This window comes from Pteronotus mesoamericanus, unplaced genomic scaffold (assembly GCF_021234165.1).
Source record: "Pteronotus mesoamericanus isolate MK-2021 breed Mesoamerican mustached bat unplaced genomic scaffold, CSHL_Meso_final contig_68, whole genome shotgun sequence".
Taxonomy (NCBI): Eukaryota; Metazoa; Chordata; class Mammalia; order Chiroptera; family Mormoopidae; genus Pteronotus; species Pteronotus mesoamericanus.
Genome location: NW_026555234.1, coordinates 30,747,010 through 30,763,259, shown reverse-complemented (window position 1 = coordinate 30,763,259; position 16,250 = coordinate 30,747,010). Strand labels below are relative to the sequence as shown.

The 16,250-nt window shown below is 39.3% G+C and overlaps 1 protein-coding gene across 1 annotated transcript in view; it reads right to left on the bottom strand.

The window, feature by feature from the left end:
- Window positions 1-11,871: 11,871 nt before the first annotated feature.
- SPATA18 (spermatogenesis associated 18) overlaps window positions 11,872-16,250 on the bottom strand; it is a 33,945-nt gene continuing 29,566 nt past the window's right edge. Inside the window, exons 12-14 of the mRNA XM_054582273.1 lie at window positions 14,759-14,842; window positions 12,263-12,308; window positions 11,872-12,011 (exon numbers count right to left, since the gene is read on the bottom strand). Of these exons, the coding sequence (XP_054438248.1) occupies window positions 12,004-12,011; window positions 12,263-12,308; window positions 14,759-14,842 (138 nt within the window). The 3' untranslated portion in view covers window positions 11,872-12,003. The remainder of the gene's footprint in view (window positions 12,012-12,262; window positions 12,309-14,758; window positions 14,843-16,250) is intronic.

The window sequence follows — 16,250 nt, the reverse complement described above, 5'->3', positions numbered from 1 at the left end:
ATTCAACTTTTTTACTGTCTAAATTAAAAGCTTAAGGAAGTCCAACAAAATTTTGATTTTCTGTAAAGCTACTTTTGTTTAAGTAACAGACACTTGTTTTATTTTGGAGGTGACCTTGCTTTGCTGACACCCTGGTTCATGCTAAGTCTAACTAGTGGCAGCTCAGGAGTGGCCCTCGTCCTCTTCTTCCAACTTTCAAAATCAAAACAGAACAGCACTGCTGGAGAGAAGCATATGCAGATCGGCAGGTTCACGGGAAAAGGAAAAATAAGCTCCACTTTGTTTTCAAAATTCTATTATCACAATTAAGGCTATTTAAAAATTTTAAACTTCATTTAAATACATTAACAGCTCTTGGAAAGGGGATATTCGGAGCGGAGACTTAGTAGAACATCAGGGTTTTATCCAAATGGAATCTCTTTCTGAAGTTCCTTTATAAAGTTCTCATTGTTCCTCAAAGCCAAGGTCAATCAAGTGGTACTGTGCCATCCTGCAATTACTAAATTAACTCTTCCTAAACCAGCTGTCGAGTATGCAGAGACTAAAGTCAAACAAGATATTTTTCAGAAAACTCCATCCCAGAATGCAGGATGAGGATGGACTCGCAGCCAGTAATTAACAAACCCTCCTTATCTTCGGCTTTCCCAAGGAAACGTCTACCATACTGACATAAATGTTCTCTTTCAGTGTGAATGTCAGGGACACTCTTTTGCTCAAGTAAAACAGTTCTCGCACTTTGGATCTCTTTACATATTTATTCACAGTAACTTTGATTAGAAATGCCTTTTATGGCCCTGACCGATATAGCTCCGTTCGTTGAACATGGTCCGGCAAAGCTAAAGGTTGCTGGTTTGATTCTCAGGTTTCTGGCCTGTCCCTAGTTGGAGGTGTGTAAAAGACAACTGATCAATGTTTCTCTCCCTCTCTTTCTCCCTCCCTTCCCCCTCTCTAAAAATAAATAAATGAATAATCTGAGAGAGAGAAAGAAAGAAAGAGAGAGAAAGGAAGGAAGGAAGGAAGGAAGGAAGGAAGGAAGGAAGGAAGGAAGGAAGGAAGAAAGAAAGAAAGAAAGAAAGAAAGAAAGAAAGAAAGAAAGAAAGAAAGAAAGAAAGAAAGAAAGAAAGAAAGAAAGAAAGAAAGGAAGGAAGGAAATCCCTTGTATGCCCTCCAGAACTAAAGACCCAGCAATTCCATCCCATCATTCATATTGGCCTGAAACATCAGTATCCCATCTGATAAGGGAAGTGCCTTGATCAGATCTAAGCAATACCGTTCATGTGAACAGAAACTGAAATTGGGCAAATTCTCATTATTCCTCAGACCCAACACTTTTCACTTTTGTGGCTTCAGAGAAAAGTTGCTGATAAATGCAATTTCACTGATACCAGAAACTGCTACCTTGGATTCGGTTTTATTTCCCATCTCATTTGCTGAGAAGACACAGATCTCAAGGCAACTCATCAGAGCCCAGTGACACTAGCTACGTTGAGCGAGTCTGCAGAAAATTCAGAGCAGCCATTCGGAACCCAGGAGAATGTGTTATCATTATCATTCTGCCTTTATTTAAATTACTGACCCTTTGCTCATCAAGGATTTTTTCATTAATTTTGGTATCTTTTTAAATAATAGCATTAAAAGATTATTTTATTACTGAGGGTGTTTTTGTACCCAATGCAGTTGCATTATTACTTGCTTCACTGTAGTCTTCATTCTGGTCCATACTTCTCTTCCTAAAGAATCTCAGAAGAATGGCAGAAGCCTTGTTTGAAAAATATGGTTTAATACTCCCTCATCGGGGGAATAGTCAAAACGGTTCTGACAATTTCTTCTTATATGAGGCTGTCCAAGAACTTGGAAGATGCCATTAAACCAATACTAAAGGCTTCTCTTCGTACCCAGGTCCACTGCACTCCGCTGGGCAAGCGTCTTCTCGTCCTAGTCTGATCCGTGCTAATAGGACTACTGCCAGTCAACAAACTGCTGGTGATTGGGCCACTGAAGTAAAGAGCCTGCCTCAGAATTTAAATTCATTATGTCCCAAAGCATGCTGTTTGGTGCAGTTTGGGTTTTTTGTTTGTTGTTTGTTTTTCAGAGCAAGATTTGCTCCATGAAGGAAGCCATGCATTTATTTATACTCTGGTCCAAGCTCCTTGGAGACCGCCATTTTGAGTCACAGTGATCCAAAGGAGAGGCGCTCTCTGGGGCTCTGAAAACCGAAATCTGTACAACTGAACATGGACTTCTATCTTCACATCTCCTTCCCTTGACAGTGAGACACATCGCTACCAGCAAAACATCGAACTCCCCTTGACAACAGCCCCCCTTCAACCTCTCCTTTTACCTTCATCCTCTGTCCTTGTATTTTCAACATTTGAAATTTTTCCTTTCTGTTTCCTGGGTTGGCTCTGAGGCAAAGGTTCTGTTACACTATTCTGGCTGAAAGATACCTTCCCCAGGGTCCCTTCTGCACCACTGATGTCATGCACAACGTCTACTTGCTAAAAGTAAATACAAGTAAGATAGATGCTCACAACACCATTACAGCACTAGGCTTGCTGAACACCTATGGTATCAACAAACTCCTTCCTTGTTATTGGCAGTAAACCCACACCAAAGACATTTCCTTGCCTTCAGCCATCAGCTACAATATCCTAGAACTGCAGTATCTCTAAGGCTGCCACAAAAGTTGGGCCCTTTCAACAAAAGTCTGACCCAGATGGTGTAGACACGGAAGAGCTGGGGTTGAAGACTTGCTGAGGGAGGGGGAAGGAGAAAGACTTTGGTAAAGTTTCGCTTGAAGATTAGTATTTTAATTTAAACTTAGGTGCGTGGTCACTCACAAGAGGCATATTTAACTGATCAAGTCACGGACTGAAAAGACATCGATTTTAGAATCAATGTTCTCTGAAAAAAATTACCTTGTTAAAACATAAAGTAGGGAAAAAGCTGGCCTGCAGAAGTCAAATAGAAATCTGCATTTTTGACAGGAAACATTTGTTTCTGTAGAAAGTTTTTTTAAAGAAAGTAGGTTTTTTTATTAATGCAGTAAGCTTTTTTTCCTTTCATACAAAACTGTGGCTTTTCAAACACTCTAGCAATATTCTGCTGAATCCCTGAAATTTCTTGGAGAATTCCTTAGCAACAGTATTCCGTCTTCCAGATGAAAACTGAAATATTTATTTGAAATAACCCTAAGGCTCTTTAAAACCGAGCTCCCTGCCCAGGACCTGAGGAGTCTGGGCTGTGTGAAACACTAACAATTTGAAAAATCTTGGACATCTTAGAGGACCATTAAAGAAACCACCAGCTTCTCCTCTTCTATGTTTAAGAGCAAAGAGCTAAGTTGAAAACATTTAGTAACAAACTGAATTGTGCCTCAATAAGAACTCTTAAGTTAACAAGATGATGGTGTTAGGTTGCATGAACGAATTTTTTAATTAACACACACAAACATTTTGTTCTAGCAAAGGAATTGCTTTCTGAGTCTTGGAGATCAAATGCATAGCTCCCTTATTAGGTATAATAATATAGTTATTTAACACTTCATATTTTTTACCATACTCTTTGTATTTATGCCTGGCCATCCTCCATCAATTTAAATTATTCTCCAAATTTATGGAAAGCAATAAAACTATGTTATAGATTTTATCTGAGGTATTGCTATTTCTCTCTGTTTGTCTTGTGCCCCCTTATTTCTTAAGCAACATTGCCATCTGGTGGCTAAACCCATACATTTCCTGGGGAAACTCCAGGCTTAAAATGCACTAAAGAGACTGGATAGCGCCAAGATTGGAATTGATTTTTGTCCTAGAATTTTCTCCAATTGCGGACCTTGGTTAGAAAGGACGAGGTCATCCTAAGGTATTTTATAACTTTAGTGTCCAATAATCAATATTGTTTTGTTCCACATTACCACGTTTAGCTATTTAATGAAGAAAAGCTGAATTCAGACAAGGAAAGCATTAAGGAAAAAGTTTGTCGTCATTTCTATCCAAGCATCTCTATTAGAAATATTGGCCCGTATGTTTCAAATCCTGGCACATTCAAACTTGACAGTACACTTGGCCCTCCATATCAATATCTCTTTCCTGGAGTTTTTTTTAAACCTACTTTTCAACTTAAACACTGTAGTGATGAGAGATCCTACTGGGTTTTAAGGAGAAAAGAAGAAAAAGTGCTTACTTTTTTTTTTAATAGTTAGCGAAACAAGTTCATTTCCAATCTTTTCTTTGGGACATTTGGTACTTCGTAAAGTAAACGGAAAAAGCCAACTTCTCCCCTCTCTTCCATGTTTGGGAAAATCCCAGCTGAGGTAAGCCACCTGTGAGGTCTAATACTTGGATGTCAGGCTTTCTCACTCTATTTTAGATTTCTCTCTAGAGACTCGTATGAATATTCATAAAGATGTTCCTAACTCTGAATCATCCAGGTGACCAGTTCCATTTGGCAGACAACCACAACTAGGCAAGGCATGACCAATGGGGACTCATTATTCATTATTCTAACCGTGACTCTCTCAGTTATACACAGTAAACACAGACCTACAGGGTGGAAGAGAATGACTTATGAGTTTAGTAAGAAATACATATTCAGACAGATCAACAGACAGTCCAAATATGAAACATGAGAGGAAAATTTTAACCTTTAGGGAAGAAAAATAAAATTGCTATTTTTCTCATTCCTCTCTTTTATGGAAAATCTAATTGTAATAGCCCATGATAGGCCATATTTTTATACGTATGCATGCAGATAAAGAATGCATGCATTAAGTTTTCAGTAATTTACCTATTGCTGGAGTATAGCAAATAGTGTAATATTCTTAGAAGACTTTAAATAAGATATAACATATGCAATGTTACTTTTGCAATATTTTGTTTGTGGGTCATTGAAGCCAGATCCAGATGAGTGTTTTACAAACTTATCTGCTGATATTAACAGACGCCCCTGGGGATTCTGATGCAGCGCACTTGGCGCAAAGTCCAATAATCTCTCTCTGAAAAGCATGCCAAGTGAATTTCATCACCAAACAAATTTGGGAAATACAAGTCAACATGTATATTGAGGTGACACAATATGTAAATAAAACCATAGCTCTGACTTATTGGAAGTTTATAATTTAAGAATTGTCATTTTTTAATAACCCAAGTATTCAAACATTTAGAAAATAAGTAGTTGAAATTTTCATAAAATTAATGTATTCTATGAATCAGGATATGAGTGCATCTTTATATGGAATTCCATTCAGTGTGTTTTTGGTTTGAATAACATCCATTTGTCTCCTTCACTGATTCATAGTTACATTATTTAGGCGCGTATTTTTAAGAAGTGTAAGTGAATGTGCATTAGGGAAATTACTAGGGAAACAGAAACCCTGAACAAGAAGAAGTAGAAGGGAAATAGAGAAGTGAAGATGCAAAGGTATAACATGATATAAAATTTAAGGAAAAACACAAATGTCAGAAAAATAACACTGACAAATATTGGGCTCCAGGGAACTTTATTTTATGGTGCAAATGATAGAAGCATGAAGAAAATAAGACAAAAGGAAACAATGAGTAGAAGTATAAGGAACAGGGATAAATAAGCAATTTCTTACTTTGGCCTTTTATTAACTAACGTATTGGATGAAAATCCTCGTCATGTGATGAGTCAGGGTTCTTCCTTCCCTTGGAAAAATTGATAAAACCTAAATCCCAATGGTCAGCAGTGTCTGCCGTTCTAAAAAATTAAATAGGTCCTAAGGAAGTATTCCCTGAAATGGGTCTTCTAGACCAGTATCTCTGCAAGAGCCGCATAGGGAAAGTTCTATGGTGAAATGAATTTGGAAAGAGCTGCACATGGCATAGTCTTTGAAGTTGCCCATGAACGGGAGAAGACGGAGGCTCTGCAGAGTTCTGTGGAGTAGATTTGTTCAACTCGTTTTTTAACTTATTTTCCAGATCTGTATGACCACAGAATACTTTTTTTTTCACTCCACATCTTATTAACATCCTGTAGATTCAATGAAAAGAGTATAAGCTCAATGTAAGAAAACCTGGGTTTGAACTTTTTCGTGACCTAGGATAGGTTACTTAATAATGACCTTGAGCCTTAGCTTCTCCATCTGTAAGATGGGTTTACTAATATGAAGTACTCAACACAACATGAAGTACTGGTTATTAGTATTCTACAGAGGATACTCTGGGAAATTTAAAGTCATCTTAATCTTAAACTTTCTGTCAGATTATCAGGTATATGTATTAAATTATGCCATCACTCATAACACCCAGAAAATATTTATTTTTATAATCAGTGAAAATTTAAATTTTTTTTTTATTTTTTCCTCCTCCACCCCACCCCATTCCTTCTGATTTTCCATTAAGCAATTTCAAATCAAACCAAGAAAAGTTAAAGGTCAGTCACATCATGTCAAGGCCAGTGATTTGCAGCCAACAGGTGCATAAACAACAGAATATACATGAATACAAGTGGGTCTTAGATCAGAGCTAACCATTGTCTTTACCTTTTCTAGCTGCTATAACAGAAAGGCCATAGACTGGGTGGCTTAAGCAACAAACATTTCTTACAGTTCTGGAAGTTGGGAAGTCCAAGATCAAGTGCCGGTAGATTTGTTGCTCTGGTGAGGACTCACTTCCTACTTCATAAAGCATGGTCTTCTGCCCTGGCTGGTGTGGCCCAGTGGATTGAGCACCAGCCTGCAAACCAAAGGGTCGCCAGTTCAATTCCCAGTATAGGGCACATGCCTGGGTTGCAGACCAAGTCCTCAGTAGGGGTCACTTGAGATGCAACCACACATTGATGTTTCTCTCCCTCTTTCTCCCTCCCTTTCCGTCTCTAAAAAAATAGAAATGAAATCTTTAAAAACAAAAACACGGTCTTCTGCTGTCTCCTTAAATGGCAGAAAAGGCGGAAAACATGAGGGTCTCCTTTATAAGGACACTAATCTCATTCATGAGGGGTTCCACCCTCATGACATAGTCACTTGCCCAAAGTCCCATCTCCAAATACCATCCCATTGGGTTCAGCATAGGACAAATAGCTAGTCCACAGCAACCATTTCCAAGATGAAGCTACCTTTTGGGAAGACATAATTTTCACTGGCCAGTAAGACTGCATTCATGCCAAACAAAACAGTAAAATAGGTGAAAAAGCCTTTCTATGTCATGCCCTGCCGACCTGAATCACATTCTAAGGGTCCTAGGAGTTCCTCATCTCTCCCTTTAGCCATATGACTTTCAGAAAAGAATTTAAAACCTAATTCATACTGTGGGGTTACTGCTCTAAGTCATATACATTTGTATTCTAACATCTTTCAAAATCTTAAATCTGAGTATAGCTCAAAAAGTCAAAAGTTTGCTAAGAAAGTGTGAGCAGGGAAGCCTTCCTGGGAGGGCGCCTAAAATTACTTCTGCGGAATGTAGATTCTCTAGCCTTGACAATGTGTCTACCCTCGTTGTAATTAATGCCTCTTTTTCAAGGGTAAGAACAAAGTCCTTTATGCCCTCCTTGCCATGTCTAGCTCATTATTTAAGCTGCATCTGTATTCTCTCTCATCCTGATCATACATTACATTAAGCTGGGAAACCTCCCTGAATGAGTTATCACTCGGCGCTAGGTCCAGGCCTCCAGGAGACAGTGCTATGGAAGACCAGTTCGACTCACTCTCCACGTAATTGACCTAAGATCATCTCCCAAACAAGAGGCCAATACGTCATTGCCTGCCTTTCAGAGAGACCACAGACCCATCCCATAGGCATACACCGTCCAGGGGTGCTGAGCACATTCTCTCCACAGCTGAAAGTCTTGCTCACTATCATATCCCCAGGGCCTCATGCGGTGCCTGGAACATCATTTAACGAGTATCCAAATGCTTCTTAAAAGAATGAACGATGAAAAAACAAATAGTTTTTTCCATTCTCACTTCATATCGTGAGCCACAGAGCTGGGCCAATCCTAAATATGTTATGCTGACAGCATGGCTCTGATATGAGTTCTCTGGTCTAAGAAGACAGAAGAGAAAAATATAGCTTCCCCTCCCCAGCATCCCAGCACCAGAAATCAATGCAAAAGAGTCCCATCCATCAATGGCACTCAAGATAATTGTCCAATGACTAAAAACCTTTTCTAAAACACATTTCACATCACATTGCAATACATGATTTTGGTTGCAGCTCTAAAAGTGTGCCTTAAACTATATTGAAATAAAGCTATAACATAACCATGTATCATATTCTTTTGTTTCTCACCCAATGGGAAATAGAGTCAGCTGCCCAATTTTGGTATCTAATTGCCAGTGACACTATGGAAAGTATGATATTCATGCTGACACCCACGAGGTAGTTTTTCAAAGTGTGAAATTGTCCCATCTTTACATTTAAAAACATTAGTTCCTGCCTCAAGGCTCTTGTTGACTCGCTGTACAACAGCCAACAAACTTCATTACACTGGTATTAAAATGGCATGTACTGAATGTTGCCCGTGCAGTTCCTTAGCTCAAATTTCAATGACTTAATGTAGTTTTAATACAAGTTTCTTAAAAGCTCCACTTCACTTTACCTTTAATTATAGATACAATGCTATTCAAAATCATACTGCTAAGAAATCTTTCACTCAACCCAAACATTATAGAATGCTATTGGCAGTGATTTGCCTCATGAAGGATTTGTGGGATGCAAAATGAATTAGAATGGCCTGCAAATTGTCCTGTTACTTAGGAATATAGCCTTGAAGTACAGCTGCAATAATGAGAAGCCCTGGAACTGATCTTATGAGTTCTCCTCCCCATGCTCATTTTATTATTAAGGACCCTAGGATCATAGGTTCGGTAGATGTTTGTTAAAAGACTGAGTAGTTCACCTGCAGATGACATGACTGGGTCACAATGAGTTACACCCTTTGTGCAGCTCATCACACTTCTATTATTACCTGGTATAACTTTCTTATATTATAGGTATTTGCCTCCTCTTCCAAATTAATGTATTTAAATTCTTCAGTTGATTTGTGACATTTTCTGTTTTAAATTTGCTGTATGACTCCATTTTTCTTCTATCATATCTGCTTTCTATGACATGGAAATCACCTGGGAACGCAGGTGCACATGACATTATGCTCTGAATGAGCTGGAACCCTGTCCACAACTATATCCCTAGAATATATGCTGTATCTGACACACAGGAGGGCCCTCACCAGATGAATATTCCTGAGTGACTGAATAAATGAATGAATGAACCAAGCAACCAATAAATAAAAGAACTGGTGCTATGGGCCAGAGAGGACCACAAAAAAGGATAGAATATTATTCTGAAATAAAAGGCCTTGGGAGAAGATTGCATGGTGTATTGGATGAACAGTTTCCTTACCTATAACCCTGGAGACATCCGGATTTGTTTAGGAGAGCAACTGAAATAGTTTAGTGAAAGCTCCATGAAAATGGTACGATACTGCTCAGAGAGGGCACCTTGAACGTGATGACAATGCACTGTGAATAACAAACTAAATCTAGCAGTTAAGTTGCACCATGGAACTGTAGCGCTCACGGGGTCAACCCAGACAGGGGCGCAGTCGGTATCTACTGAGGGAATTCCTGGCCCTGCTTCAGATTTCACAGAATGGAGATGCTGCTGAACTTGGGAATCTGGAAGGAGAGCATTTTATTACAAAGAACCTACAGATACAGCAGCACTCTTTTTCTCAATTTTATTATTTGATAGTAAACCAATCATGCAGTAGCTATTATTTACCCAGACTATGAAGCAAGAGCTTTTCATTTTTCAAAGTCATTAAGGTTAAGGTGCATACCCCAGTGAAATGAGTACAGGTCAGACTCCTTTGGTTTTGTGGATTCTTTCCAAAAGTGATTCTAGACTACTTACCATTCCCTATTTTAGTTATAGTGCAAATCAGAGACTTGAGAAATAGCAAGTGGCCAGACAGGGTACAGAGTAAATAAACTGAATACAGGTGACCTTTTTCCATATTGGGGCATGCATTTCCACATTCAACTCCAAAAAAATTCTCATATGTAATCAGTCTCTTTACTTAGTGAGATTTTAGAAATGGCCTTTTAACATACAGTGCAAAGTAATTGCTGTGTGGTTTTAATACACACCAGCTATTCCAGGAATGCATTTACTGTGCAAATCAAGGCACAACTGTAAGATTTTGGTTCAAAACTTGACCAAGAGTTGCCCACCATCTCAGAAAATCATACCCAATGACAACACTGTGTGTGATGTTGCCAATACAACACACATTGATCTGCATCTGTCACTTGTGACTCAAAACACAGGTGAAAGCATCTGATGACTTAATTTTATCTTCTAGGATGTTTATACCCAAGCTTTCTTATTAAAATACATTTTATTTTATTAAAAAGTGACTTTCTTTTTTTCTGCTTCATATTACAGTTAGGGTACTATATTCATTGTTTAAACATATATATGTCATATACATCACATGAATTTTGAATTTCATTTCAGAAAAACCAGAATAAAACATTTGTTTAAGAAGGGGGCACCAACTCGGCAGGGTTGAGAGAACCACTAATCTCACCCAGTCTTCTTTCTCTACAGTGAACAAAGTCTCAGAGAGGTGAAATCATTTGCTCAAGGCCACCAAGCCAGCTAATGACCAGACTGAGACTGGAGTTACATGGGCACCACGTTCCCCTTACAGCGCACTGCATTGCCTCAGAGTGGTAACCACATACAGACGCAGAGAGGGGAAAGCTACCCTCGCATTTCAGAATGACTTGGTGACCGTTAGACCCAAGGGGCAGGGATGAGGTGGTCTCTCCCTTGTCTCTAGGGACAAGATGTTTTAGAGAAATTTGGGTTTTTTCCACCTGAAAAGCCTCAGGTGCTGGCTTTGGCACAGAGCTGATGCAAACCGAGCTGTGGCCACACAGAGCTTCTCTCTAGAAGGCACATGGGGAAAGCAGTCGTTTGTAAGGCTTATGTTTAAGGTGGCTTTAAAGTTTAAAAGAAAAAGGAAAAAGCTGAAAAGACTACTACTTATCTTGAGAATGCCACGTTCCATCATTAACTTGAACTTACAACAGTACTTCACAGTGAAGAAATTAAGCGCTATACATTCAATTTAAAAATCAATAAATGGTGTCCTTAGTTTCAAGCCTTGAATTTATGTATTTTTACTCAGAATTCATAGGAGACCTGAGTCTGTAAATGAGTTAGGTGGAGTAGATAAAGGGCAAATCCCAGGTAACTTTTATATTTGACACATACATTAACACTGTATGAAATATTCTCAAGAGATAAACTCAAGGTAATTAACCTTTATCTCAATGCTGGCTCCAAATCACTGCTCCACATTTATGAAGCAAGAAAACTCTCTCAACTCAGTAACTTCAACATACAGTACTCGGCTAAACCAACTGGGCACTCAAAGTAGGCAAATAGAAGCAAAAGCCTGTGACCTATAGTCTCTTAAATCACCATCATCTCTATCCAGCCTGAAGTCACTGTTACTGCTACAAGTTGGCCAAGCTGAGATTAGCGCTGTCCTCCAAACCATGAAAGCAAATTAGAACACCCAATATTGTTTTCCAATTAAAGCTAATGCCATCGATTATAATATTTATAATCAGTTTGTAAACCGAACCTTATTGTCGTGTCTTTTGGACTCAGCATGGTAAAGGTTTTCGATCTTTGTTCTTACAGTTGCCCTAAAAGGGCCTGGCACTTCAGGATGAGAATCCTGCACCTGGGTATGGACTCTGCTCCGAAGGAATACGATCCTAAACACCTAGGCAATAGCTTTTATCAAATTAATAGAATTTGTATCTATAAAATAAAACAAAATGCAATATATCTGAAGTTACAAATGCGTTAAGCCAAAGCATTTAACTCTCTGTGCGGAGTGGTACACAGAATTGCCCTTTCACATTATCTTAAGCAAGGTGAGAGGCGGGCGCGGCGGGCGGACAGCGCGCTGGGAGGCTGGCTGCGGCAGATGCGCTGTGGCCAGGGAACCTGTCTGGTGGTTTTAGAACCCTAAGGAGAAAAAAAAACAACTCATTGTTATGGTCCCTTTCTTAAGGGTTTCTTTGGATAGGAATGAAAGCAGCATGCTTAATCTGGGTTTTACATCGATAAAATCTCTCAATTGGAGCCTCCTCTTACATCACCCATGGGACCTGCTCAGGTACCACCCAACCAGAAATGAAAGGTGTCAGAAGGGAGCATTAATTGAAAAAAATTTTTGTTTAAGACAGAAGTTGTTCCATCTACACCACCCCACTTACTTGGCAATCCACATCGTATGGGAGAAGGGCTCCGACTTCGAGGCAGCTGGAAGACATGAAGGTAGAATGGGCGTTACACAGCAGACAGAGCTCAACAAATGAGTCCTTTTGACTTCTGTTTTTCCTGAAACATCAGCGAAGTAGCTGCTCTACACACTTTAAAATTTAGATTTCTCCCACTAAGGTTGGCAACTGCGCTTCCTTGTTTACTTCCTGAAGTAAATGGGCACTCAATTTAGTTTAAATTCTATTATCAATTAAAAGCTGGCCTCAGTGGCCTAGTTTTTGTTGCCTTTTGTTGTTGCTGTTTAACAGTTGCTAAACACTTTGAGATTAGGTGTTCAGTGGCCATACTGAATTCGAAGCGTCGCAGAAAATTATTATGAACCAAGTAAAGCTCAAACAGTTAAATGCTGTTTGGCAGATCCTTTATATGAATTGTCTCATATGTCCAAAACACTGCCCTATTAAGGAGAGTCACTAGGCAGCCAGAAGGAAAAATTGTTTCTCAAACCTCACCTTTGTTTTAACTAACCAAAAGCCACCTGTTACGTTTCTGAAATAGCTGACCACAAGCATCGCCCTTGCCCGGAGCTTTCAATCACTTCAGCTCAACACTCGCAAAGATGGAGCTGCTCTGGAGGCAAGACCTCAAATAAGCCAAAGACCAGACTAACCAAAAATATTTGTATTTTATTTTGCAAGTCTGCCAGTCTGGCTGTAAGGAGAGGAGAGTGGAAAGGGACAGAATTTTGGGAGCAGGTTCACCTTCGAGGATGTATTTTATTCTCCTCTGAAGTTTAAATTACTTTGTTCTCCTTGGACACAAGGTGGAAAGGCGAGAGGGGTGGGTCAAACACAGATGTGGGCATATTAAAGAGGGGCGGTGCCCACGGACGCCTGCCTTCCAGGGTGTGTCTGAAGGTACAAGTTGCGGCGGATGTCAGCAGAGTAAGAAAGAGTAATTTGCTCTTTCTTCTGATGAGCCACTTCCTCTTAGACTAAGGAGCACTGTGATAGGGTTTCCAGTATAAACCAGTATATCCAGTATACTGTGTTTCCAGTATAAAACCCAAGGTTTCCTTTCTGCTGATCAGTCTACTGAATACCCTATCCTTCTGCTGACTTACTGTAAATACTTATCTGCTATCTTTTACTTACTGTAAATACTTATTCCTGAACAAGGACAATTAAGTTATATTAAAGTCTCCGAAAGCGAAAGAACTGTGTCAGACACGTGCCTTTTCCATTCCCAGGCTATTCTCTTCATTTGGATTTTTTCTCCCCAATTGTCATGCTTGCTGAAAGTCTGCCAGATCCAATGTCAACTCCTCCAGGCATCCCTTCCTTACCACCGAACCCAGAAGGCATCTTACCTCCTCTGATAGCTCCAGAACTTTCTGCCTCTTTTATGAACCTAATCATATACTGTATTCAATTGCTTTGTTTAAATCATATTGGTCTACCTATATTGAAACCCAGCCAAGGAAGAGACCATGTTTTGGTTATTTTTATGTCCCATCCCCCACCCCGGTCTAGCATCCATGAGATGCAGAAGGAAGGTTTGATAAGGACATTATCAAATATAATGAGTGGGTGGAGTAACACTAGACACTCACTAAGCTCAGTAAGAAAGGTGGGTCCTATCACCGCAGGGGTTTTCATTTTGTTTTGCTGGGGGAAGGCAGGTAGAAGTTTGGGGCTAGAGCTGCATTGCTAGAGACAATCTCAGAGAAGTGGACTGTTACCAGATGCATTTCTCCTTCTCCACCATTCTCTCTAAAACACTGTTTTAACTTTTTTTTTTTTTTATTTAAAGGAACAGCACATTATTAGCCTGTCTGGTGTCCACATGTCTCATAGTCCAGTCGTGTATTCAAAAGGCATTGACTAAATACTTTTTGAGTAAATCAACAATGGTGAATCATAACAATATTTTTAGTTTTCAGAAATGTTACTGCTATTATTGTTTTTTCCTTTGACAGAAGTATTAATGATCCTCCCAAGAACTGATAGAAAAAGAGACTAACCTTATCCTTCCTACTCTGAAAATGGGAGGAAAATTAATACCTGCTATGCCCTTTATACAGGATTGAAATCCAGACCATTTGAGCAATTTCTCCAAAGCATACAGTAAGTCCCAGAGATAGTGGGGACCTGTGCTGACATCAGTTGACCAAGGTGTCCCATTTTCTGTTCAGAAGGCTTACTGATATCTAATAGCCCATTTTCTTTCAAAGATAAAAATAAAACTACGAAATAACTAGAGTCTATTAGTCTTTCAACTAATGCAGAAAAAAATTACCTCGACTTCTTTCTAGATGATCAATTCCTTGGTCCAAGATAGTATAAAAAAAAATCAGTTTGGGGTTACTACAACAGGTTCTCTTTCTACCTACAGATTTATAATCACCTGCTTTACAGGCTACTGTTGAATTTTAAAATGTCAACCGTGCTCTTCCGGTTGATATTGTGTAAAAATGATTAGATACGTACCATGCTTAAACCAATATGGCTACGGGGGTAGATGGGACTCAAACTCCTGCTTCGACATCGGCTTACAGATCGCACCGAATTCCACTAAAGTGAGAGAGAAAGAAAACAGGCAATAGCGCGCATGAATGCTCACATGGCTTAAAACAGTATGCATATCCTACAAATAAAGAGTTTTGTTGATATGATTGCATTTGCCCATTACTGGTCATCAGCATGAAGTATGCTCCTTTCATGTACTATAGCTGCCCAATATGTGACATAACTTTAGGGTATTTCTCAAATAAAATCCCATTACAATGAACTTTGGGATATTCACACTCTCGGTGTTAGTAGAACTTTGTTTGGTGAATAAATTGTTACCAACTACGTTGTTTGCCAGTGTTGGAAAATGTAAACTCCCTGTGGGCAGGGATTTGAGTGTTTTGTTCACTGATGAACCTCCAGCCCCTCGGTCATACATAACTGCAGAATAACTATTGTTGAAAGAAGTGAATTGAATGACTGAGTGAATCACCATTGTTGCCCATCAAGTCTTTAAATTAATGAGTAAGAAGAAAACTATATTCACTATAATGAGATTTCACTAGTGTTGTAAAAGTCCTTAAAAATTTCCTTTCATTTAACCCTTTCCTTTTCCAAGTTCTTCCTTTTAGGGTATTCTTACTTGGTATTAAGAGTTTAAACTTGAGTAAATGTTAGTGATATGCTTGTTGAAGAGAGAAGGAAATTAAAAGGCAATTGCTATTTGATGTAAAACATAATAATGGCTATTTCTACAATAAGAGTTTCTTAACAAAGAGTAACTATTGTAGGGGCAAGAAGCATGTGTAATGAGCTCATTCGCTGTACAGGATTTGTGGCTGTCAGATCAACACAGCCCAATTTCTATGGGCTCAACTTTCAGTGCACAAAGTATTCTATTGAGATGCTATGAGCTAAAGTGGGCTGCTTAAGCTGCAAGAACCCTTGTCTTAAGTTCTTTTAAAAGACATGGCTTCCCTTCTCCCCTATATGCGTGAAAAGCTGCATGAAGCACATCCCCTATTCTTCTGCTCAAAGAGCGTGGGACCTGAAACCACCCCGATGGTGGCTTTGATCAGGACTGAGGAGCTTCACTTCAGAATTTACTTAACTCTTTCTAGGAAGGGCAGGGTACAAACTCTATAATGTTCCCTCTAAAGAATGCCCAAGCACTCCTGGCCACCAGTTCTAATACCCAGTCCCGACCACAACACACACACACACTCACACTCAGATACTTGCATATCTAACACTGTTTTGAAGGTTATCCAATTATTTCACATATTCAAAGCATTCTACAACCAATGTACACAGGAAGTAACCTTCCAACTGATTGGCTCCTCTCTCCCCGCCTCCTCTGCCCTCTTCTCCTCCATCCCTCCCCTCTCTACATGTCATACTAAGGAGAGAAAAACTGGGCACATTCATTATTTCCCCAAATGTAGAATTGACAGTAAAAATTTGACAAACT